Here is a 23,473-nt window from a genome sequence, read left to right as displayed (position 1 = left end):
GCACCACATGGAAGCTCCTATCAGGCATCATAGCGGCTAAGATCAGCAGGCACATGGATCAATACATGAGCAGAGCACAGAAAGGCATAGGGAACAACACCAGAGGTGCCAAGCACCAGCTACTGGACGACAGGGCAATCGCCCAAGACTGTAGGATGCGGCACACCAACCTGTGCACTGCCTGGATTGATGACAAGAAAGCCTATGACTCAATGCCGCACACATGGATACTAGAGTGCCTAAAGCTGTATAACATCAACAGGACACTAAGAGAGTTCATCCAGAACTCCATGAAGCTGTGGAACACGACTCTGGAGGCCAACTCAAAGCCAATTGCGCAGGTGAGCATCAGATGTGGCATATATCAAGGAGATGCTCTGTCCCCCCTGCTGTTCTGCATAGGCCTAAACCCCCTCAGCCAGATCATCACCAAGAGTGACTATGGGTACCAGTTCCGAAGTGGAACAATCGTCAGCCACCTCCTCTACATGGACGACATCAAGCTGTATGCCAAGAACGAGCTTGACATTGACTCCCTGATTCACCTCACTAGGATCTACAGCAAAGACATTGGGATGTCATTCGGGCTAGACAAATGTGGGCGGATGATATCTAGAAGGGGAAAGGTGATCGCAACTGACGGGGTTGAACTACCTGAAGGGAACATCACAGATGTGCAAGACAGTTACAAATACCTGGGGATCCCACAGGCAAATGGTAACCACGAGGAGGCAGCTAGGAGGTCAGCCACAGCCAAATACCTGCAGAGGTTAAGACAGGTCCTGAAAAGTCAGCTGAATGGTAAGCACAAGATCCAGGCCATAAACACCTACGCCCTGCCAGTAATCAGATACCCTGCTGGCATAATACCCTGGCCACTGGAAGAGATACAAGCCACTGACAAGCCAAGACAATGAAGCTCCTCACCATGCACGGAGGGTTTCACACTAAGTCCAGTGTCCTGAGGCTCTACACAAAGCGAAAGGAAGGGGGCCGAGGACTAGTAAGTGTCCGAGCTACTGTCCAGGAGGAAACAACAAGCCTCCAAGAATACATCAAGAAGATGGCCCCCACTGACCCACTGGTGAGTGAATGCCTCAGGCAACAAAAGCCCACCAAGGAGGAGGAACCTGAGGGGCTATCATGGAAGGACAAGCCCATGCATGGAATGTACCACCGACAAATTGAGGAAGTGGCTGATATCGAGAAAACATACCAGTGGCTGACAAAGGCCGGGCTGAAAGACAGCACAGAGGAACTAATCATGGCTGCACAAGAACAGGCCCTGAGCACCCGAGCAATAGAGGCCAGGGTCTACCATACCAGACAAGACCCCAGGTGCAGACTGTGTGGAGATGCCCCTGAGACAGTCCAGCACATCACAGCAGGGTGCAAGATGCTGGCAGGCAAGGCATACATGGAACGGCATAACCAGGTGGCTGGCATAGTGTCCAGGAACATCTGCACTGAGTATGGGCTGGAGGTCCCAGGGACCAGGTGGGAGACACACAAGAAGGAACACGAGAAGCTGGAGAAGTACTAAGGGCTGAAGGAGGAGATGGAGAGAATGTGGGGCATGAAGGCAACAGTGGTCCCAGTGGTGATCAGGACATTAGGGGCAATAACACCCAACCTGAGTAGATGGCTCCAACAGATACCAGGAACCACACCAGAGATCTCTGTCCAGAAGAGCGCAGTCCTAGGAACAGCTAAGATCCTGCGCAGAACCCTCAGACTCCCAGGCCTCTGGTAGAGGACCCGAGTCTGAAGGAAGGAGGCACCGCCCAGGAGGGCGAGGAAGAGATTTTTTTATATATATATATAGTGTGCGTGTGTTTGTGTGTGTGTATGTACAGTATATCATCCAAGATAAATGGATAATCAGCTTTTTGTATACCTGACCATAGTACAGAGAGTGTATACAATATACATATCAGAATATCTAATATTCAGTATGTGCAGAATGGTTGAAATGCTATTAGAGAATTGTAATGTTATTGTGTGAGTCCAGTGGTAAAGCAGTTATTTATGTCTGCTAGTCTGCAGACTAGTGGGCATTATGTTTATTGTGCAGTCTGACAGCAGCCGGCGGGAAAGATCTGCGATACCGTGTTGCCATGATTTTTGCCTCTAGCCTTCTCCTCCATGGGGCCATTTGCTCCTTATGGCCATTCATGCTCTTCATCTTATAGCCAAGCATCTGTAGGATTACCGTTGCCGCTGCATACATCAGCTGATTGGTCTCAGTGATGGTAGTGGTAGGGATGGTTGACAGCGCCGTGTTCAAGTCTTCCAGTAGAGATTCGTCTGGTACTTTGTGTGTTAGCCTTGGCAGGGAGGTAGTTGAGTTCTCCCAGGACTCCATGATTCTCTCTCTCAGGTCAGCTGCCCTTGTCTCGATTCCGTCTGTCATATATATATACTCTCTATATATATATATTGTGTGTGTGTGTGTGTGTGTGTGTCCAAGATAAATGGATAATCAGCCTTTTGTATACCTGACCATAGTACAGAGAGTGTATACAATATACACATCAGAATATCTAATATTCAGTATGTGCAGAATGGTTGAAATGCTATTAGAGAATTGTAATGTTATTGTGTGAGTCCAGTGGTAAAAGCAGTTATTTATGTCTGCTAGTCTGCAGACTAGTGGGCATTATGTTTATTCTGCAGTCTGACAGCAGCCGGCAGGAAAGATCTGCGATACCTCGTGGTGGGCAAGTGAAGCTTGATTGAAGCACTGAGGCTTTCCTCACAGTTGTGCCGAACAAGATTCAAAGCTTCAAGACTTCGGTGATGTTGACATCTGGTGGACAACTGAAGCCACAGCAACCTCTAAAGAGCACGACTGAAGCACTGGCACTGTTTCGATCCCATGACACCAATAAAAGTTCATTGTGTGCTCATCCAGGTGTTTTGTTCATTAAGATAATTGTTAGGTTCAAACGACCTGAAACATGAGAAAAACAAATGAGGCAAAGGCAACAGTTTTGAATTTTACTTGCAAGGAGAGCGGAGATATGTGCTCAGTTACAGATCTCCAACACGTTCTGAGGCACACCTCCTGCCATCCTTCTTTTATTGAAAATAGGAGGCCCCTAGTTACACAGAATTCAAATGTGTCTAAAGGGAGGGAGAAAACACAAGATAGCAGGTCCCAAACAAAGCAAAAGACTGTAAATCATAATGGTGAGATTATATGTCGGTCTTCACTGATTTGATTAGCTTAGCTCGCACACAGCACATTCTTCCCTATCAGACAGATTAAAAGAACACCTCCTGTGTCTTGCCCTGCAGCTCTATCTCCAGTCAATGTCACTTCCTCACAGCAGCTGCATTTCTGTCGCCCTTGACCAGAGAAGTTCGAAGTACATATCAAGCATCATGAACATTAAGCATTAGCAAATAATAAGAAACATTAAGTAATGAGAAACAATATAACAAGAATAAAGAATATAACAAGGTAAAAGCAAATAAGAGATAACTTTAAAATAATGGCTCTAACAATAATGGTTTGTCATTTGGGGTCTTGTATGATTGATTTGGAATGAATATTCACAGAAGCAGACAAGTTATTTCCTCTTCATAGGTTTTTATTGAGAAATATCATTTTTTTCTGCTGTTGCAGGCTTCGGTCTGCTCCTCTTCTGGCTGACCAGCTTCCCCAGCTTTGGAAAATATCCTTTCACAGGGAACAGATGATGCTGGGATGCACAGATACTTGCATGCAAGTTTCCACAGCGTAGGATATAAAGTCTTTTGTGCCACCCAGTACTTCAAGGGATCCTCAGCTCTGTCAGAATTTGTTCTTTCAAATATCTATGACACAGACAGTAAGACAATGAATGACTGAATTTACAGGGATTTACACAAAAAAGATCTAATATTTAACAGTCCACACTTAATTGTGATATTAGTTTCCCCAACTTGTGCTTTGGTATTAATTTTAATAAGATTATGGTGATTGACTGCTCCCCTGCTCTGTGCTTGGTGAACTTTTAACCGTGGAACAGAGACTACCTCTATAGTGTTAAATATGTTATTGTTGGTGGATGAGGGTTCTATGGAAGCAGCAGAGAGGTGTGTAAGACTACAACTCTGCATCCTGGTCTGGACCCTGGATTGTCAGGTCACTTTGGGTCTAATAAAATTAGCCAAGTTACTAGAAATGAGAGAGGCACCAGCCTTCAGAGTCTTCAGCTCCTGCCTCAGCTCTCCAGCTTCTGACATGGCAACCGTGTACTTGCACTGCAGAATCTCAGGCCCGTTTATATCGAGCTCATAGTAGTCTCCGTCATGGTGGCTGTCTCTGTCTTTTTCGCTGTCGAGGGCAGACTGGCGCTCCCGACTGGCCTGAAGTTTCCTCATTGCACTGAGATTCTCAGTAAGTCTGTTGACAGTTTCCTTTTGTTCAGAAACTGTCCCGTAGGCTTGTTCTAGCTGCTTCTGGCTCTCCTGGAGAGAGTTGATAAGGACTACTTTCTCCCTCTCCACCTGCATAAACTGCTGTTTCAGTTTCTGAATCTCGCAGGTGTTGAGCTCACTCAGCAGGTCATCCACCAGGCTTGGAGCCGGCTTGAAAGCTCCCAATCTCTTGTTGTCTTCGTCATCTCCACTCGCCTTCAATAAGCCATTTTCAAAGCCTCGGATTAGATCGTCGTTGTCGGGCTCGATGGCGGCTGAGGGATCCTCATGGAGTTTCAGGTTGTCGATGGAGATGCTGAATGAGCCGTTGTACACCGATCCGCCAATTGTCATGTAGTGGGAGAGCTCTTTGCGCAGGGTGGCCTTCTGCTCACGCTCTGTTTTAATCGTTTCCAAGGCCTCTGTCAACTGTCACTCCCCGATTTCCCTCAGGCGCACGGCTTCCTCCAGCTGACTGTGGAGACACTGGGAGTCCTCTTCCAGCCTGCGGATCTCGTGTTTGAGACCTTTAAATTCCACCTGGTTCTGTCTCAGCACAGACACTTGTTTCTGAAGGGAGATGTTTTCCTCCTTCAGCTTGCTGTAATCCTACAGCAGACGAGCTTCCCGCACCTTGTACTCTCTGATTTCATCCCGCAGCTGACCTCTCTGCAACTCTGCCAGCTCTGAATTCTCTCTCATGTCCAGGATGATTGAAGCCAGACACTCAGCCTGCACTCTGGTGAAGGAGGCTTTGGACTGTCTGAGATCATTCTGCTGTTCCAGGAGCTTCTGCTGGTAAAGCGCCTCCTTACTGGCAGATTCAAGGATCAGTGACTCTTCTCTGCTCTCGCCATCAGCTGCCATCTTCCTGTGAGTCGAGTAAGCCTGTCCAAATGCCTTTTTTAGCTGTTCCAGTTCGTGTCGAACCGCCTCGTAGTCTGTTTCCAACTCATCAAATCTCTCCCTCAGCTGCTGCTTGTCCTCCAGCACCGCCAGTCCATATTCAGCTGCCTGGATCTTTTCATGGGTCGTTTCACGAAGCTCTCGGGTGAGACGGTCTACCTCGGCTCGAAGCCACTGTGACAAGCACCGCGTCGGCACATTCCTGCTCCTCCATAGACATCTTGGTGTGCCACCGACAGTCCAGTATGTCTGCAGTGCAGAGTTTGCCTGAAAAATTGAACTTTCTTCTCCACCTTTTTTGACTTATTGTTCCTGACCCTGTCACACAACCCTCCATAAACAGTGGCATTTTAACTTCTCACTACTGGGTCTTGTCAGAAAACTTCTCTGGTACACAAATAGGAGGAAGGACACTGACACGCCCTTCTACTGTGCGCTACTCACACAGCGGTGCCAGTTTTCAGGGGCGGAACCCATCCTTTTGTCCTCTGATCACCAGTACTTCGTTTTCTTCTAGGAAAATAATAAAACACAGGACTAGCAGAGTTCTCCTATCAACTCTTTCAATGGCTTAGTCCTCCATTCACTCACAAACACAATTTCCTATTTTCTTAACTTAATCACGGCTAAGTTGTAACCTACTTAATTAATGGCTAAGTATAACCCACTTAATTGCGGCTAAGTGTAACCCACTTAATTGTGGCTAAGTGTAAACCACTTCATTTCGGCTAAGTCTAACCCACTTTTCAGGCAACAGTCTAACCCACTTATCCGCTGCTAAGTGAAGCTCACTTAATTACGGCTAAGTCTAACCCACTTAATTACGGCTAAGTCTAAGCACGGTTAATTACGGCTAACTCTAACCAGTTCTCACCCTCTGAGGCAACAATTTGTTGCGAGGAGATGCGTCCGTCGGTCACCATCCAGCGCTGGGAACAGTTCCAACCGCCGGCCTGGAACAAATTCACGTCCTCGGGTCTTTCTCTTATCCGTCCTCACGAGTGGCTGTTGACAGGCTTCGGCATCCTTGCTCAGAAGAGATCCGGCTCGAAGGACCAAATTATATGTTGGGGAGAAAAGGATCAGTTTTCTCCCCGTGCTGTTGCCTTCAGAGGAATGAGACGGAAGCTTCAGTTTACTTGCTGCAAGGGCAACCACACGTCTGCAGTGTTAGCTACAAAGTGTGAGCCTTGACAAGGTTTATTTTATATTAGCACACGAACATGTAAGATTACAATAAGCGTAAGTGTAAGCGTCACATGATAAAGCGTAAGCGTCACATGATAAAACATGATATATACAAAAGGAACATATAAGAAAATGGGGGATGGAGTGTCACAGGATGGACAGCTTGTCCCCTGCTATCCCGCGGTGATAGAACATCAGTTAAAGCAGGTCACGGGGTTCTGCACAGTAGTGATAATAAGCGGTTACAGCATTGCTATATGAACAGTTTGGACCTAACAATCGTCCCCATCAGTGATGAGGCCGACAGCAGCAGAGTCGTCAGAGAACTTCTGGAGGAGGCATGATGATGAACTGTATGAAAAGTCCGCTGTGTGGAGGGTGAACAGGAAAGGAGCTGCAGAGAAGCCGATGTGACTCGGAGCCCTTCACCCTCACAAACTGTGGTCTTTGTGTGAGGTAGTCCAGAATCCATGTTGTGATGTATTGATCCACTCCAGCTACCTGCAGCTTGTCCCCCAGCAGCCTGGGCTGGATGGTGTTGAATGCACTGGAGAAATCAAAAAACATGATCCTCACAGTGCTTCCAGCCTTCTCCAGGTGAGTGAGGGAGGTGTGAAGGAGTTAGATGATGGCATCGTCCACCCCGATGTTCAGCTGGTAGGCCAACTGCAACGGGTCCATGAAGGAGCTCACCAGTGGGCGCAGATGAATTAGGAACTTTTGTGTCGTGGTTCGGTTTCTGGACGGCATCCGGGGGCAGGCCTAGCTCTAAAGAGCGCTGAGCCTCCAGCGCACTTGCAGCTTGTTACGCATTAACGAGCACCTACTTAAGGCCGCCCCTCCGAGCAGCCGGTGCCCGATTGTCGTTCGTGTCTTTTGAACCAAGCTCCAGCTCCCCGTGATCACTAGCCCTTCGCATCGTTTATTCCTTTGCCGAGTGAGTTTGTTCAGTGCTTCGTCACTTCTTTCTGTTGTTTCTTTTCCCGTCGGTTTTTCCCATTTTTGATGGTGATTTTTCGTTCGCCCTTTCAGTTGTTACTTTCTCGGAGTTTTGTTGTTACTTTGTTCGATCGCCTTGGATACTTTGTTAATAAAGAACCTTTTGTTTGCACTCTGCACTCTGGGTCCTGGCCTCCTTAACCGTTCCGTAACATTTTCTTTTCAGTTTCTGTTTTGATTGGTCCTCTGAAAAGTTGGGACATGGTTTTACCAAAAGAGGAGAAGAAGAGGTGCACAGCATTTGGTGGCTTTTGTGGTTTCGTCAAATGGAATTTGAAAATGGAGGCAATGGTTGAATCAATGACCGGATCGTTTAAATTGATCAAACACACCAGGTGGTGCGCACCACTCCATATCCCACACAGGTCTCTTAAGATCTCCTTGGACAGCTTCTTGTAGGTTTTTGGAGGGAGATCCAACTTTGTGTTATTGACTGCTGCCCAGACATTTTCAAACAGCCGTTCACTGATGTCCACTTTGTTGACAGGGACAGTCTGTGCATGTCTGTAGATTTGAAAAAGAACGCTTTCGGTCAGAAACTTGACCATTATTTCTTGTTGTTCCATCTCTTTCCAAAAACGTTCAGTTTGGCAACAAGGAGCTTTAACTATCATTTCAATTTGTGCTTCTGGGTTATTTTTTTTTTTTTTTTAACAACTTAAGTCCTGTATAATTGAGGTAGGTGGTCTGTTGGGATAATTGTTGAATACTGGTTTAAATAATGTACATTATTTAACCCTTCAAAGCCTTTGATACATCAGGGACTATATTATGTCAAAGTTAAAAGCAATTATGAGTCAGCATCAATGTAAAATCGCTTTCATATTCCAGTAGTTAGGCTTTAATTTATAAATTATAAAGCTATACTAGACAATTTTGCAGAAATTGTGAGGGTGTGCCTCAACCTCTGGCTGGTTCCTGCCCCCACCATGTCTGCCTGATGCCCCTCCACCAAGGCAATTGAGTGCATTTTGTGCAGCGCCATGTTGTGCACAATGCCTGCGAGCAGCCCCTACCATGCCCACTGCCTGTGATCTGCTCCATCCCTCCCCCACACGCAGATTCGCGATCAGAGCCACCCATTTTTCAAACGCCTATTTGGACCGCTTAACGTCATCCAATTCTATCAAGGTAAGGCTTGTTGGAATCGCAAGACGTGGAAAGTACATCCGTGTGAGTTAGGAGATTTGAGCGGACCAGCCGGCGCTGGTTAATTTAGCGTCCTCAAACGACGATTGCAAATTAGTCAAGAATTATATCTACAAAATTATATATTTTTGTTTTTATTAATCTAGGAGCTTGTGGGACAAAGTTATGGCAATTTGTTTGGAAGATTTTCCTGCGGGGGGGCATTTCTTGACCCAGGGCTTTCATATTTTACATGATGACTCAGAACCTTGTGGCTACGTTTTAGAGTTTGAAAGGTCTTTCTGGGTGAATGTAGGTCGGAGCTATGGGCCCTCAAACTGGGGGTTAAATTCCATGACCTTTCCAAATCTCTCCTTTTAGTTACAATGGGAATGACTATGAATTATTAAATGTATGACCAAATTCTTTTTGTACATAAATGATCGCATATGTGCATTGAATGTATTCTGTGTGTATTTTTTTCCAAAGTGGTAAAATCCTCCTGATATGGCAGGTTGTGCAATGTTTTTCTGAAAATGACATGGGCGTAATTATCAGAGGAGAGAAAGGGCTTGGTGGAACTAGGAAAAGGGATTATCTTGGACACTGATGTACGGACAGTGGAAGTTTTATTCATTTTTATTCAAATACAAGAGTTTCTCAATAGTTTTTGGTTTTAAACCATTTCCTTTTTTGAGACAACCTCTCCAGCCTTAGAGAAGAACCTTTCACAAGGCAGAGAAGATGCCAGGGTGCGCAAAAAACAAGTTCAAGTGAATGCAGCCTGAGGGGTATATGTAGCTGTAAAATATGAACGACTTCCCGATGCAAGCACGTGGATGGGCAGGTCGTCCCCCATGAGCAGATGTGTTCAGCTGTCAATATGCTCACTTGTACTAGTCGCCGCCTCTCATGGCAGCAGCATCGCAATTGAGCAGTCGCGCAGGACTCTGCATTCCCGTGGAGGGTCCAGTAGGCGGTCGGTCATCTCTGGCTTCTCCGGCAGAGTCTATTCTACGGAGGGCCTCTCTCCCTCACACGCCGCAGCCCTGGAGGAGAACGTGAGGCTGACGGAGCTGGAGGAAATGTGATATTGGGTTAAGGAGGAAACCAGGAACAATGGAGAGTGTGAGTGACTAGATGACCAGCTCAGAGGAGCAGAGGGGACATAAAGGGCATGTTCAAGATTAATCTCAGCATGTATATGTCACACGGAAGCAGTCTGATCTGATCTCATGCAGGAACTCACTGTCCTGCACGAGCTGGCCCAGGATGCCAACTCATGGTCATGGTCAGCAGCCTAGCCAGGATATAACTTGAATGGTTGTATGGATCCCAGAAACTGATGCTGAAGATGGACAAGGTCACCCTCCACAATTGTGCCCTGAGGATTTAGACCTATGCTGTACTCGATGACGACGCTGAGAGAACAATCATGCTCCCTGAAGTGGTGTGACAGATCTGCCTTGCCTGCAGGCCCCAGACACTACCCTTACAGACTGTGTACCAGCACACTGAGTGGCTTCAAGGAGCCTCGGTTTACCTGAAGGCGTAGTCGCTACTGTGGCTGTCGAGAAGGTACCGGATTTCAGACACCTTCACTGCCCTAGGTCTGGCCCTCACTGAGCACTCATACCTAGTTGCGGCATTGCAAAGGAAGTACAGTACACCCATCTCAGAGAGCTTCCCATTCCGCCAATCGACCAGGCCACCTCACAATTCTGATTTGATCGGACAACCCTCATCTTGTCAACCCGCCGTTTGTCCACGCAGAGGACCGGTAGCTGTTTGCATGTGTTTAGGATGATCGCAAATGCGATAAGGCGATACTAAGATCAAGTACTATGGCCACTTTCCTTGATCCTCAAAGGACTAAAGCCAGAGGGCCCATGATTCCAAACCTACCTATAAAACTACTGTTCATGACAGGGGTCACCCTTAGTGACTTTAATCTTACTTGTTTCCATTGCAGGGTATCTATTCCACTCATGTCTGCTGGAAGAATCCTTACTGAAGGAACCTGCTGCAGCAGTGCTGAACCCCAGCATCACCTGCCAATGAAAGACCCGAGGTGACACTGAACTAAAACCAAACGCCACCTGCTGATCCTGTAACCTCTACATGAAAACCTCTTTAGCCATCTGCAATCATTCAAATAAAATAACTATTTAATTTCTTTTTATTTCATTCTTAACTTTAATAATGCTGAAAGAGTTTCATAAAATATCCAGTTGGAGCTTAATGTTGCTTGACCCATGGATATTTCTCTGTTATAAGACAAGATACAATTGATTTTTATTTCAAGAAAAACATTTTTTCCCAAAATAAAATAGAAACTAATGAAAACATCCTCTGCTCATGTGACAACAACTGGTGACATCTGATTTTTCTTTGATTATTTTATCCTTCATCTCAACATTTCCAGTTCATGTTATCATTGATATGATAGTTCACAGATGGTTGAACGGGAGCCTGATCAATGGGAGACACAAGAGGGAGGGTGTCTGGGTGACCTGGACTGTTGTTCGTCTCCTTGTGTTTCAGTCTTTCTCCTCTTGCATTTGATGTACCCAGTGTTGCTTTTAAAGTTTGTTATGGCCAGTCGAAGGCTAAGGTTGGGATAAATGCACTCTGGGGAAGCAGCCTGCTGGCAGGCCACACACATGCCTTCCTCTGACTCAATCAGAGTGGTCCTGATGCCTGAAAAGACAAAGGCAAAATTGAGGCTGATGACATTTTTCTAAATGTTTAAGACTCAGGAGGAACTAACAGTTGTCACAGAAACTGTGTCCACAGCAGGGTACGATCACCGCGTCCACCATCAGCCGTGTGCAGATGACACACATCAGTTCAACTGGGACAGTTGACACAACTTTAAAGTCTGGTTGAATCGGTGGATGAAACAGAGGACGCTTCTTGTTTTGCTTGAGGCCCTTCCTGTATCCACAGACAGATACTTGTGGGAACATGAAAAGTCAAATGTAATGTTGTGTTTGGTTGGCACGTACTTGTATACAGTGCTGGCCAACATGGCTCCCTTAGCCCCTTCCTCTGCTTTGATGCTCTGAGGAAGGCCGTTATACATCTCCATCTTTTGGGGAGCGTTCACACTCTGACCTTTGACCTGAAGGTTGAAACACACGACATGTAAATGTTGCAAACTGCAACAATTGAGAGTATATATAAATAGCTAGAGTAAACAAAATAGCTACCATCATCATTGGGCACTGCTGGACATAGCGCCCAGGTTGTCCACAGTCACGACAGACACGGTGAGGACAAGAACGCCCAAAGTACTTCTGAGATCCACTGTTAAGACAAATGGTCGTCATTTAAAAACAATAGCATATGTTGCTTCATTGAAGTTCTCAGTAACGATATGAATGTACTGACTCTTTAACTTGATAAAAACAGGAGGACACCAGGTCAGCAGTCTGAAAGACAGAAACGAGAAAGGTCAGCACCCCAAAAGTCCAAATCTTTATGCACTTAGACAGTCTCTACTGAAACAAGCAGCAAAAAACTGCAGCATAGATGAAGATGCAGAGGGATCAGTCTGCAAGAGAATCAGCACAAACTAAAACAGGATATCAAATGCATATTTTTAGCAGTGGAAAGGAACAGCGATCACCTTACCTTTGTTTTATGTACAGGTGCACGGATAGGAATTCGTCTGACAATCACACACGAGTATTTCTCTAACAGTGTTGTTTCATCAAAGTATTCTGCAAATTAAGAATATAAAAACTAAGATCACATTCTTACTTCACACTGGTGCTACAATGTGCCCTTTTGCATCACTGTATTCTCATGGAAAAAACAGCAAATAACTGACAGTTCAATCATAGAGAGACAAATTTGTTATCGACCTTTATCCTGATCATTGCAGATTTTCAGGTCACAGTTTGATTTTAGGCGCTCTCGCTTCATAATTTGGGCTTTTAGATCCCCAACTGTCATGTGAAGTCCACTAAAAGGAATGAACTTGTAGCCAGTTTGAAAAGAAAACCTGTAGTGAATACAGGCCATTTCTGTTAAAAGTTGTTGTGATCAACAATCAGAGGAGAAAAGTCAAGTCTGATTCAGTTGATGGCAGCTCTGGAATGAGTGGTAAGGTATTGTTACTTATATGCTCAACATCAAAGAACATCAAAGAACATCAAAGAAGCCCCTCTAGACAATCATGTTGCAGCTACTCTCCCTTCCCACGTTTTCTTATAATTTTCACTTGCAGAATATCTAGCACAATGAATATGCTATAGGGAAATGGACTAAAAGCTCAAAGAACACTCATGAGAGTGTAAAAGCCTCTGAATTTAGTTTCAAAAGTCACCAAATTAAAGAATAAGTAAGTAGACAATGTGACTTTTCATCAGTAAGATAATTCTATTAATATTTTTCGACATGATTCAGGTATTTTCGATGATTTTTGCTGTCAACAGCAGCGACTCCCCCAGCCGAACCTCGGAGGGTGACTGGGTTTAAATCCGTTTTCTGCAGTATTCTTTTATTTTCATTGGAAACCATTTATAAATTATTGTGCCCGTCGCCGGGCGCGGTGGCACGCATCTGTAATCCAACGCTACCTGGAGGCTGAGGCTGGAGGACCGTTTGAGCTCAGGAGCTCTGAGCTTCAGCGACTATGTGGATCGGGTGTCCGCACTAAGTTCGGTATAGATGTGGTGCTCCTGGGGGAGCCCGGGGCCTCCAGATCCTCTAAGGAGGGGTGCACCGACCCAGGTCGGCAACGGAGCAGGTCAAAGCCCTTGTGCCGCTCAGTAGTGGAATCGTAGTTCAGCCTGAGCAACGCAACATGACCCAGTCTTTTTATACACCGTCAGCAAGAGTGTCGCTATACAACTTCATCACTCGTTCTTTGAGAACAGAATCGTTCACACAATAATTTACGGTGCTTGTCCTACTGCTCTATCTACTGGCGACAAGTTACCATGACACCACTGATGACTCATTAACAGCTGTGAGTGGATACAAATAATTAAACCCGGTTTAATCATTCTGTTCTGTCATCCGTCATTGACTGTTATATCCTAAGAAAATACGCATAGATTATGACAAAGTTAAATGTAAATATCACAAATGCAGAGTGAAGAACTCTTAATTACAGGAATGCTGTTAGTTACATGTCACCTCAGGTCTTTCATTAGTTTGCCACTAACCTTGATCTGTCAAAAGTCATTCACAGAATGCAATGGAGGAAGAAAAGAACAATTATTACATTTTTACAGTTATTTGAGGCGACTTTTAGTCCATGATCAAAGTGATCAATCATCTGTGTTTGGCTTCCTGTGGGGAAAAGTGCCTTCCTTTAATCCACTCTGTTGTTGTTTCAGATCTAACATGATCTACCACATCATATATTATGGTAAATAAATGTATTACTTGCAACTTTAAAGGTCAGCCTGTTGGAAGAATCCTTCTACCGATACCTTTTCATAAGGTCAACCATGTCTTTTAAACCATCCGTGTTCAAGCACCTCACAAGGAGCTTTCTGGTCATGTTGACTCTCTCGCTAATAGAAAAGCATTTCCCCCTCATTTTCTACTGGTATTCATGATATACAAGCATGCATTAAATATTTTGATTTGTCTAAGAAAATATAATATTCTGAGAAATTTAAAAAACATGCAAAGCTTTAGCAGCTCTAACATTTCTGCGTACAAATTGGCCCCTGGTTCATTTCATTTTGTCCTCTTCAAATCCCGGAAAAATCCACCTCCTCACTTTCGTGTCTCGCACCAAATTTCATTTGTACCTGAAGAGGCAGAGTGGAGAGCTTAGTTGGGAATCAATGGTCCTTCTCTGCCCAGGATTATCTGTAAATTATGTCCTGTTATGCTTCTCTAACACCCTTTACTAAGCTCACAACTATGGTTTACTTACCAAATTGGGATTGAGAAAAAGGCACTCTCAGGTCTTCATTTTATATTTGTACTTAAAAATACTGATGAAATTAAGATGTGATGTAAGATGAAAGAGACTCTGCTGTACCTTTGCCATTTCAGATATTCCCCTCGACAAATCCTTTCCTCCATTTTTGGTCCAGGCATGGTGCATTCTTGGCATTAGTTTTTTGGAAGAATATTCTGTTAAACCAGGGGTGCTCATATTTTTTCAGCATGCGAGCTACTTACAAAATGACCAAGTCAAAATGATCCACCCACCACAAAAATGCAAAACATCTACCGTAAGTATTTTCAAATGTATTGAGGATTCTTTGTATGTACAATGTATGTTGATGTACCTTGCATCACCGAATGAGCCAATATTGCAAAACACACATGATAATTAACTATTACCATTTTTTTTGTAATTGCCAGAGTTTACTTTGATGACTTGCACTGAATTGAATCAGCCAGGGACGCATAGTCCGGACAGTAGCTGCTGACCACCAGCCTCAAGCACACTTCCAAATGTTCATCAGTCATGGTGGAACGGTATTTGGACTTAATAATCTTCATGTACTTAATCATCTTCAACGCACTTCGAAATTGACATCGTGAAAAAAAGTCCACCTCCCATTCCGTATGAAAGTGATGTTTTTGTCTTCTTACTTGGTCCCGCTCCCTCATTCATTTTGATGACCATAAGCTTTAGCGATGGCTTAAAATCAGAGGTAATTCGCTGAATAGCTTAGCGCCGTTGTTTGCCTAAAGGTCAAAATTCAGGTGTCATCTGACTGTATGTCAATCAAGTAACGGGATTGATGATAGGCTGACATCGTAAGTTCTGCTGCACTTAGCGCCATTGTTTGCGCTTGATTGGTCACCTGAATGTCAAATTCAGTTGTCATCTAACTGGCTGCCCTGTCTATCAATCAAGTGACGGGATGAATGATAGGCTGATATTTTTTAATGTCACGCCGCGATCGACCGGTAGATCGCGATCGATGTAATGAGCACCCTTGTGTTAAACACTTTTTATACACTATAAAGGAGGTGGGGTTTGTGACAGATGGCTTAAACCTGTTTTTCTTCTAAACTAAAATTGTAACATTTTTGCAGTCTGTGTGACACACACACACACACACACACACACACACATGTATGCACACAGACAGACACACAGACCCCTCTTCTTTGACCTTAGTGACCTAACTTGGTTTGAAACTTTGGCAGTGCTCTGAAGGCATCCTGTATATGTACATTGAAGTGTAACTTGAAATATGAAAGGAAATTAACCATTTTTACCTCTCTCTTCAGACTAATGCTGTCAATTTCTTCTCCAAATAGTACTAAGCTGCTAATGAATCTGGTTAAAATGGAATAACTCTCCAAGCAAGAGCATGTTGGTGGTAGCAGGTTTTTATTCTAGAACAGTATACATATATTTCTGGAAAAAACCCAAAACATATGTACACGCCAGATGGTAGAGCAAACAAAGACAAAGACAAATCTCCCTATGGTGGTACTTGTGTGTAGGACCAACACGGCTAGATAATGTGAGAATGTCTAGAATCTAACAAACATACAAATCATCCCCTGATGCCACAAAAGATCAATCTTTGGTGAGGAAATTTAGGAAAATCATTAAATACTTGAGGAAAAAAAACAACAACAAACTAGAGTCACAACTCCAAAATAAGAAATGGCATAATTCTTTTAAAAAAAAAAAAAAAAAAAAAAAAAAAAAAAAAAGCTGTCATACTTATTAGACAGATTTACGCCAAAACAAAGAAATGAAGGCGCATTCAAATACTGGAGGTCTCCTGCTTCCCTCTAAGGCACCCTTACCTATCATGGAAAGAAATTTTCCAATTTATTTCTTTTAATACTATTTTGCTTGTGATTAAGCAAATACCAAAAAAGCCTATGTGACATTTCTTTCTTTTCCAATCAGAGCTCACATTATAAAACTCACTCATGCTATGTTCTCAGAGACCCTCATTTACAAACACATTGCTATAAAAGAACAGTTTACACTGTTCTACCACACATCTGATTATTCAAAGTGTAACACAGCCTTCACTCTTCAGTCTTCATGTAAACACAAATACACAGTAATTAAAACACTACATAAACACTCCCTTAAGATACTAAATCAACTAAAACGTGAAATCATAAAGAGTAATAACACATCACATTTCCATCATTACCGGTTTAAAATGAATGACAGGTCAAATATCCAACATGCAGCTCCAACAAGCACAACATAAATGTACAGATATAATGCTCCTGTCTGATAGTCCAAACAGGGAAGGTAACTACGATACACTTCTAGGGTCTCGTAAAAATTGAGTCAAGAGGGGGAAAAAAGGTTAAGAAGAAAGAGGGGGGGGGGGGGAAGCAATCAAACATTGTTTAAATGGGACCAATGAAACTCATAATAAAACCAGTAAAGCTTCTTGGATTTACACAGAAATGGAGGAAGTGGCTTTACTATAGCTACAATCTTTAAATTAGATTTTCCTTTATTCTCCCGGCAGCTTTAATTTTCGTTTTGAAAAGCCCTGGCTGACTCTATACTTCACCTGTTTCAGTCATTCCCTCCCTTTACAAGGACTAACTGGCTCTTTCTTCTGATGATGCATGACTCTTTGAGAACTCTTCTAATCACAATCAAGACGGGAGGCAATCTGGCCTAAAGAGAGGAGGGAAACCACCTGCTTGAATCATGCCACACCAACAACCTCAGCCTGAAGGTCAGTAAAACCAAGGACTTGACATTCATACTCTACTCCTTGATGAGAACCCTGCAGAGGAAACCGTTGACAGCATCAGGGACCTGAGAATGAGGATAATCAACATCCTTTCCTGCTCCTCTCACACAGAGGACTTGGTCAAATAGGGCCAGCAAGATTTGCATTTCCTACATCGGATGAGGAGGAGACACATTCTCCATCCCATTCTCAAGCATTCTACAGGGGACAATAGCGAGCACACTCAGCCACATCGCTGTACGGTCAGGAGCCTGCAAGGTCACAAACTGGAAGTCCTTGCAGAGGGGTGAGGACAGCCCAAAGGACTATCAAGGCGTTAGTCCATCCAGGACATTGGAAAAAGCTGCAGCCTGATCAGAACTAAGAGGAGGATTGTCTGGGACTAAACACCCCCCTACCGTGCGATGTGCTCTCCAACAGGCAGCATTTATAACCAGTATTTCCCCCATGCCAACAGACTGTAAAACGCCCAGACCCAGCTCTCCCTGACTCTCTAGCTAAAGAGCTCTATTACTGAACTTTTACTAATAGCACACCTATAAAGTTCTCCTGTATTTACAGTGTCGATTTCAATTTTAGCAAAATAAAACAAATAGATTTTTAAATAAGACATTATTTGTTTTATTTTGCATCACCTTTGAGGCAGATCTGAATTTAGATTGTTCAGACGATTTTATAACTTGATCTGAAACCCCAAGTCTGAATCCCACTGGGGAGGTCACAAAGCTCAGGGCAGTCCTTTTTTATGAGACAGTCCTTTTTATTATTGAGACATTATTGGTTTGACGCATTCATAAATGAGAAAGAATTTTACCTCATGAATGCAATCTGATAAAACAGTGAAGATGACGATAAGGTCTTCATTAAGATAAGCAACTGAGAGCACAACTGCTAAATATAGCAAATTCTAGCACATTTGATTACCGGTATGTGTTTCATGTTTAACATCTTGGACACAAGGAGCTCTTGATGTGTACTGAAATATCCACCAACATGTGACATGATCATCAGCTTGACTTGGTCCTTCCACTGCGGTTAATTGACTTTAAAACTTGTCTTTTGGCCATCACTGCTTATATAAAGGAGCAGCATGTATATTCGTGGCCAAAGATGGAACCACAAACTCAATGAAAAGCCTCTGGCCCCCCCCACCCTCATAGCAATGAGTTAGCTTTTTCTTTCTCATGTGCTAGGGCTCTATGAATGAACACACGTAATGCTATTTGACTGCACCGAACATTTGAAATGTATCTATATAAATTACAATTAAGTTAGCTAAAGTTAACGGACAATTTAGCAACTTCAGTATCAGTGTTCAAATTCTCTTTTCAGCTCTTTCCTCCATCTTTCAAAGGCAACTCCTACACAGACCCTTTGTTTATGACAGTGTTGGGAAATTATAAAGAGGCCTTTTAGGTTGAGTAACGTTTGTGGTTTGAACCTTTTGCACCTGCAGCTCAGTGGTGACTGGCAACATGGATGCCAAAGCGCTACTGAGATGGGTGGTGGGTGGACAACAGACCAAAACATCAAATGACAACATGGACATCATTCATAGGCTGACAATTTGCTTTTGAAAAGAGAAAATTCTGGCTGGACTACTGTTTTCAGGGATATAAGTAGTTGAAATAAACACAATTCTTAATTTCTGTTGACACATCAGGGCCACTTTAACTACATTTCTTACATACTGCTCCTTAAATCAGTGCCCCTTTCTATTTTCATACTTACTTTGCCTGAAATCAGTACTTCTAGCTAAGATGAAATCCACCTGTGCAATAAACCCTTTGTTTACAGCTGCATTTTACCTTGATTGACTGTGGGGCATTTTTGCATTGTCCAAGAATTGCTTTTATCTCTACATGTTGGACGTTAGTCTTAAATTAAAAAAATTCAAATAAATAAAAAAGTTTGTCTTCAATCAGGCGGCTTTAAAATAAATATTGAATTGAAAGGACTTACATCTGCAAAATGAGTATATCTCATGACCACAATGACTACAGGGAACAGTGCAAATGCTTTTAGAATAAGTCACAGTAACAGAGTGAGCTAATGTCAGTCTGATTAAGGAAGCGTGAAAACATAAGGCACTACAGTCTGAGGTGAAGCATCTTTCCAAGCTGAATCCATCTGTTTGATAGTGAAACTTAAAAACAAGGGCGTCACTTCTTACCCACAACCTTTGTAACCATCCTCACTGTAGGAATATGCATAAGACAGGTCAATTTGTTTCTGCAGCTGTGCAGACAGCCCAGACAGGCACGTTGTCTCAGATGGCTGGGATGTGCTACTCACAATGATAAGGTTAGGAGAGGGTGCTAAGCACAACAGAGCTTCTGAGAGGGAGGGAAGAATATCTGAAAGCTTACAGTCGAGTGAAAGGACCCACGTGAAGAGGTGCTCTCAGTTTTGGAGAGGAGCAGGAGTTGGTGGAAAATGTGGAGGATGGAGAGGAAGAATAAGGAGAGGAGGATGCAGATGACGAGTCAACACCGGTGTTCAGGGCGAAGACACTGGAGATAGCCACGTCCACAATACCTTGACATAGCTCTGGATAGAGTTTCCTGCCAGGGTGAAGGGACGAAACAGTTGTCAGTCTCCTCACATCTTTTAAATAACAGCAAACATTCCCCAAGGAAAGAAAAAATGAATTCACATGAGCTTTGAATGCATTTTCATTGAACAGGCCCACCTTGTAAAGACAAACAGCAAATCATGGCTGCGAAGCTAAGGATTTAGGCACGGAGACTTGGTCGACACAATATGCTGAAGCTAACCTAAGCTGAAGAAAGAGGATTTAAATGACATCAATTGTGTCCTGGCTTTTGCTGGTCCAAATATTTCAGAAACTGCTAATCTAGTGGGATTTTCACCCACAACCATCTAGAGTTTACAGAGAATGGACTGAAAAGACATAATAGCGGGATAGATAATAGTGCGGCAGTTGGGTGGAGGAAAATGCCTCATTGAAGTGAGAAGTCAGAGGAGAATGGGAAGAGTTGTTCGGATGATTGACGATGCTCAAGTTCCGCTTGGTGTGAACAACAAAACAATTTTGATTGTAACAGACGCTATATAAATAAAGATTGATATGAAAGATTGATTACAGGACTGGTGTGGCATTAACCCATTATTATGCCTTACACCAGTTCAGCTAAACTCTCTCGCACACTCATCCATTCCTATATAGCCATAGCCTACAACACTTTGTTGAAAGTTCCTACTTAACACATGCAGCAGACTATTTGTGACATAAATTTTATTGCTTTAAGGGTGCACCTTCTGAAAGGTTACTTCACATAGAAGTAACCAATTTTGCCTTCTGAAGGCAAATGAGGTCCAACTTTCAACTATCATGATGTAAATAATAAATTGGCCGGGGAGTGTGTAAAACAACAGTGTTAAAGAATGTCTTTTAATGTGAAAAATGAAGTGAATGTTACTGACTGTGCACAGGCTGGAGCTCCATTGATCTCAATCAGCCACACTTTGAAGCTTTTGTCCACCATGAAATCAAATCCAAAGAGCTGGAAGCTCTGGTAGGACAAGAGTTTGGTGCTGATTGCTGGCTCAATACAAGTCAGACAACTCCTGCAAAAGCACAAGATTGATGTCCCATCATGTGACAAGTACCAGAGGACAACAGTAGTACAAGTAGGACAAATAGGCAAAATGACGTGATTGCAAATTTCCATAGATTCTTTAACAGACTTACTTTAAAGGAAATACATATGCACAGAGTCTGTAATATTTTACACAACATCACAATGAATCTGGAAGAAAACAACCAAAATGTGATGTGTTTACCTAATATTAACAAGATAGAAGCAATTGGAACAAGAACTTACTTAATGATCTGCTTGATCTGAGGTAAGATGGAGGTCTCCAGGGACACATTATGATTGTTCAGCAGGTACACCCTGAATTCGTCAAAAAACATCTCGTTCCCTTCCTCGTATCGTCCATAGTTCTGGGAGTGCTCCTTCTGGATGCAGTGGTTGGTTAGATGGCTTGTCATGTCCTGGAGATCAGAGCTGTTGTACGGCTCCGAGGAGGTCCGCAGCACACCTTCCTGGTACAGATAGATATTGTACTGGTGGTCCACGAGCACCCAGCTCCTAAGAATAGCATTCACAGAAAAGGTTCAGACTAGTGCACATTCCAATTGTGTTCAAGTTCAACTTAAAACACTTGCCTAATGTCAAATTTTCGATGTCCTGGTTCCAAAAGCAGAGGTTTCTCCAAGTACTTCTGAATAACGTGAACCTGTCCCTGATCATCGATGAAGTCCAGCAGCTCATTAGCGTCGCGTGATATTAAAATTCCAGCACCTGTGGAATTACAATATATTAATATTATATTTATAATATATTATTTTATGAAATATATTTTTGTGCAATTTAAAGTTGGAACGGACATGTTAAAATGTTATTACAAATAAAAGGAAAAATTGAGATTTTCCAACAAAATAAAATTAACAAAATAATTCCGACTTGGTCAATAAATCTCTTCAATGTGGTTTACTGAGTTTTACCTTTAGCTCCAGCAGAAGATTTGGCTATCCACACAGAACCATTTCCACTTTCTTTTTTAGCATTATAAGAAGCCAAGAAAACCTCTCGCTCATCTGTTTTAGGGTTACTCTTCAGATGATTGATGCCATTTGTGGCTGGAGCCACAGGGGTGTTGAGGTTAGTGGGGTAAATGATGTAGGATTCTGGAAACCAGTTGCAGGAGTCGGAAAGGTCTAGGCTGGTCTTTATCATCCTTTCAAGAAAGAAAGGGTCAGCCAATGCACCAACCGTTGAATTATTTGGATATGAAAAATTCACAACTAACATCAAGATGGAACAAAACAAAGAGCTTTCAGTTAAAGGACAAAGTCTCACTTCACCAATGATGCCTTCCTGCAAAGCTTGTCTGCTCCTCTGTAATAATTCACCAGTTGCACCAATCCTGGTTCATGACCTGGAAAAACAGACCTTTTTAACAAAAACACGCACCAAATGGTCACAATAAGATGTGCATCACGAGTATATTAAAAATATATCCCGAGCTTTTCTGTCTGCTGTGAGCAATAATACAACCAGAATGAGAACAGTCCTTACCTAAGCGCCCAAAGGGAAGCCTGTTCCTTTCACCAAGCATCAAGTTGAATCTGGGATTGTCTCTTTTAAGCCTCTTCCAATGCCCAGTTGAGATAAGGATTTTGGAAACTTCTGCATAAACCGTGCTATTGTCGTCACGGCTTACAAAGGTGTACACGGGGGAATTCATGACTCTGGGCTGACTATAAAGTGTAATATCGAATGCTAACGTGCTAAGAACTAGCTGTGAAACTGCGTTTTGAAGCTATGTAGTGGGCACTGCTGCAGACAGACCACTGAGGTTTGTCCCCTCTGACTGTGCCATACTGACGAATCGGGTGGTCCGAACTTCCCACTAACCTATCAAACAAACAATACAACCTGTAAAGTAGTAACTGTACTCTGTGTAGCAGGCAGGGTTCCTCCAGTAACTTCAGACTAGGGTGTGACTGCTGCTACCATCTCCTGGGGTTGGTCCCTTCTGGATTAACGATTACTTACATCCGGTCTCCGGTTTAGCTTCTAATGTTAGCTATCGGACTTCAAAGACTGACGAAATATTTCTGTGATGTTACTTCTTTGACCAAAGGTCTAGAAACGATAAACTTAACCTGTTAACCCGTTAGTAACACCATCACACGCAGTTTATTATTCCACCGGTGGCGTTCTATGAGGCACTGCGGTTTCTGCTGCCGTCTTCCGCGTCGACGACGTCAACAAATTGCCTTCATTGTGGGTAGTGTAGTTCACACATGGACACCGAACAATGCTGGTAATATATCAAAGAATCGTTTTTTATTTTTAGCTTTAAGACAGTAAATTACCATCACTGAAATTAATTGGATCACTTTGTCTGTTATCCCTACATCATGAGGACAGAAATAGTGTAATTAACTATTTTTTTCTGCGTTTTTCGTAATGTATTTCGAAGCAGCAAATCCTATTAGTAATGTCCCAATTTGTCCACAAGATGGGGTAGTAGACCTCTTTAACCGGATATACCGTACTTGGCTTTACAGTGACGTAAAAAGGACATTACAATAAGACGAAATGCCAATTTTCCAATAATGATTACGTGTA

The 23,473-nt window shown here is 43.1% G+C and overlaps 2 protein-coding genes and 1 pseudogene across 2 annotated transcripts; all 3 read right to left on the bottom strand.

Annotated features, from left to right (window-relative positions):
* Nucleotides 1-3,814: 3,814 nt before the first annotated feature.
* LOC115249641 (protein bicaudal D homolog 2-like) lies at nt 3,815-8,485 on the bottom strand (annotated as a pseudogene).
* Nucleotides 8,486-10,701: 2,216 nt separating this feature from the next.
* Nucleotides 10,702-12,082, bottom strand: LOC115249704 (E3 ubiquitin-protein ligase RBBP6-like). Its single transcript, XM_029835824.1, has 5 exons — nt 12,022-12,082; nt 11,841-11,937; nt 11,637-11,752; nt 11,399-11,565; nt 10,702-11,328 (listed from the first exon to the last, which is right to left on the bottom strand). Exons 2-5 carry the CDS (start codon nt 11,847-11,849, stop codon nt 11,105-11,107), a joined length of 516 nt encoding a protein of 171 aa, XP_029691684.1. The 5' UTR covers nt 11,850-11,937; nt 12,022-12,082; the 3' UTR covers nt 10,702-11,104.
* A 3,855-nt stretch (nt 12,083-15,937) lies between these two features.
* ttl (tubulin tyrosine ligase) lies at nt 15,938-23,111 on the bottom strand. The gene is made up of 7 exons (XM_011602916.2): nt 22,415-23,111; nt 22,196-22,274; nt 21,841-22,073; nt 21,502-21,637; nt 21,155-21,424; nt 20,754-20,897; nt 15,938-19,870 (listed from the first exon to the last, which is right to left on the bottom strand). The coding sequence occupies exons 1-7, from the start codon at nt 22,581-22,583 to the stop codon at nt 19,672-19,674; spliced, it is 1,230 nt and encodes a 409-aa protein (XP_011601218.2). The 5' UTR covers nt 22,584-23,111; the 3' UTR covers nt 15,938-19,671.
* Nucleotides 23,112-23,473: the final 362 nt, after the last annotated feature.

Source organism: Takifugu rubripes, chromosome 4 (genome assembly GCF_901000725.2).
Source record: "Takifugu rubripes chromosome 4, fTakRub1.2, whole genome shotgun sequence".
Classification (NCBI taxonomy): Eukaryota; Metazoa; Chordata; class Actinopteri; order Tetraodontiformes; family Tetraodontidae; genus Takifugu; species Takifugu rubripes.
Note: the sequence above shows the minus strand (reverse complement) of the source record. Positions and strands in the feature narration are given on the sequence as shown.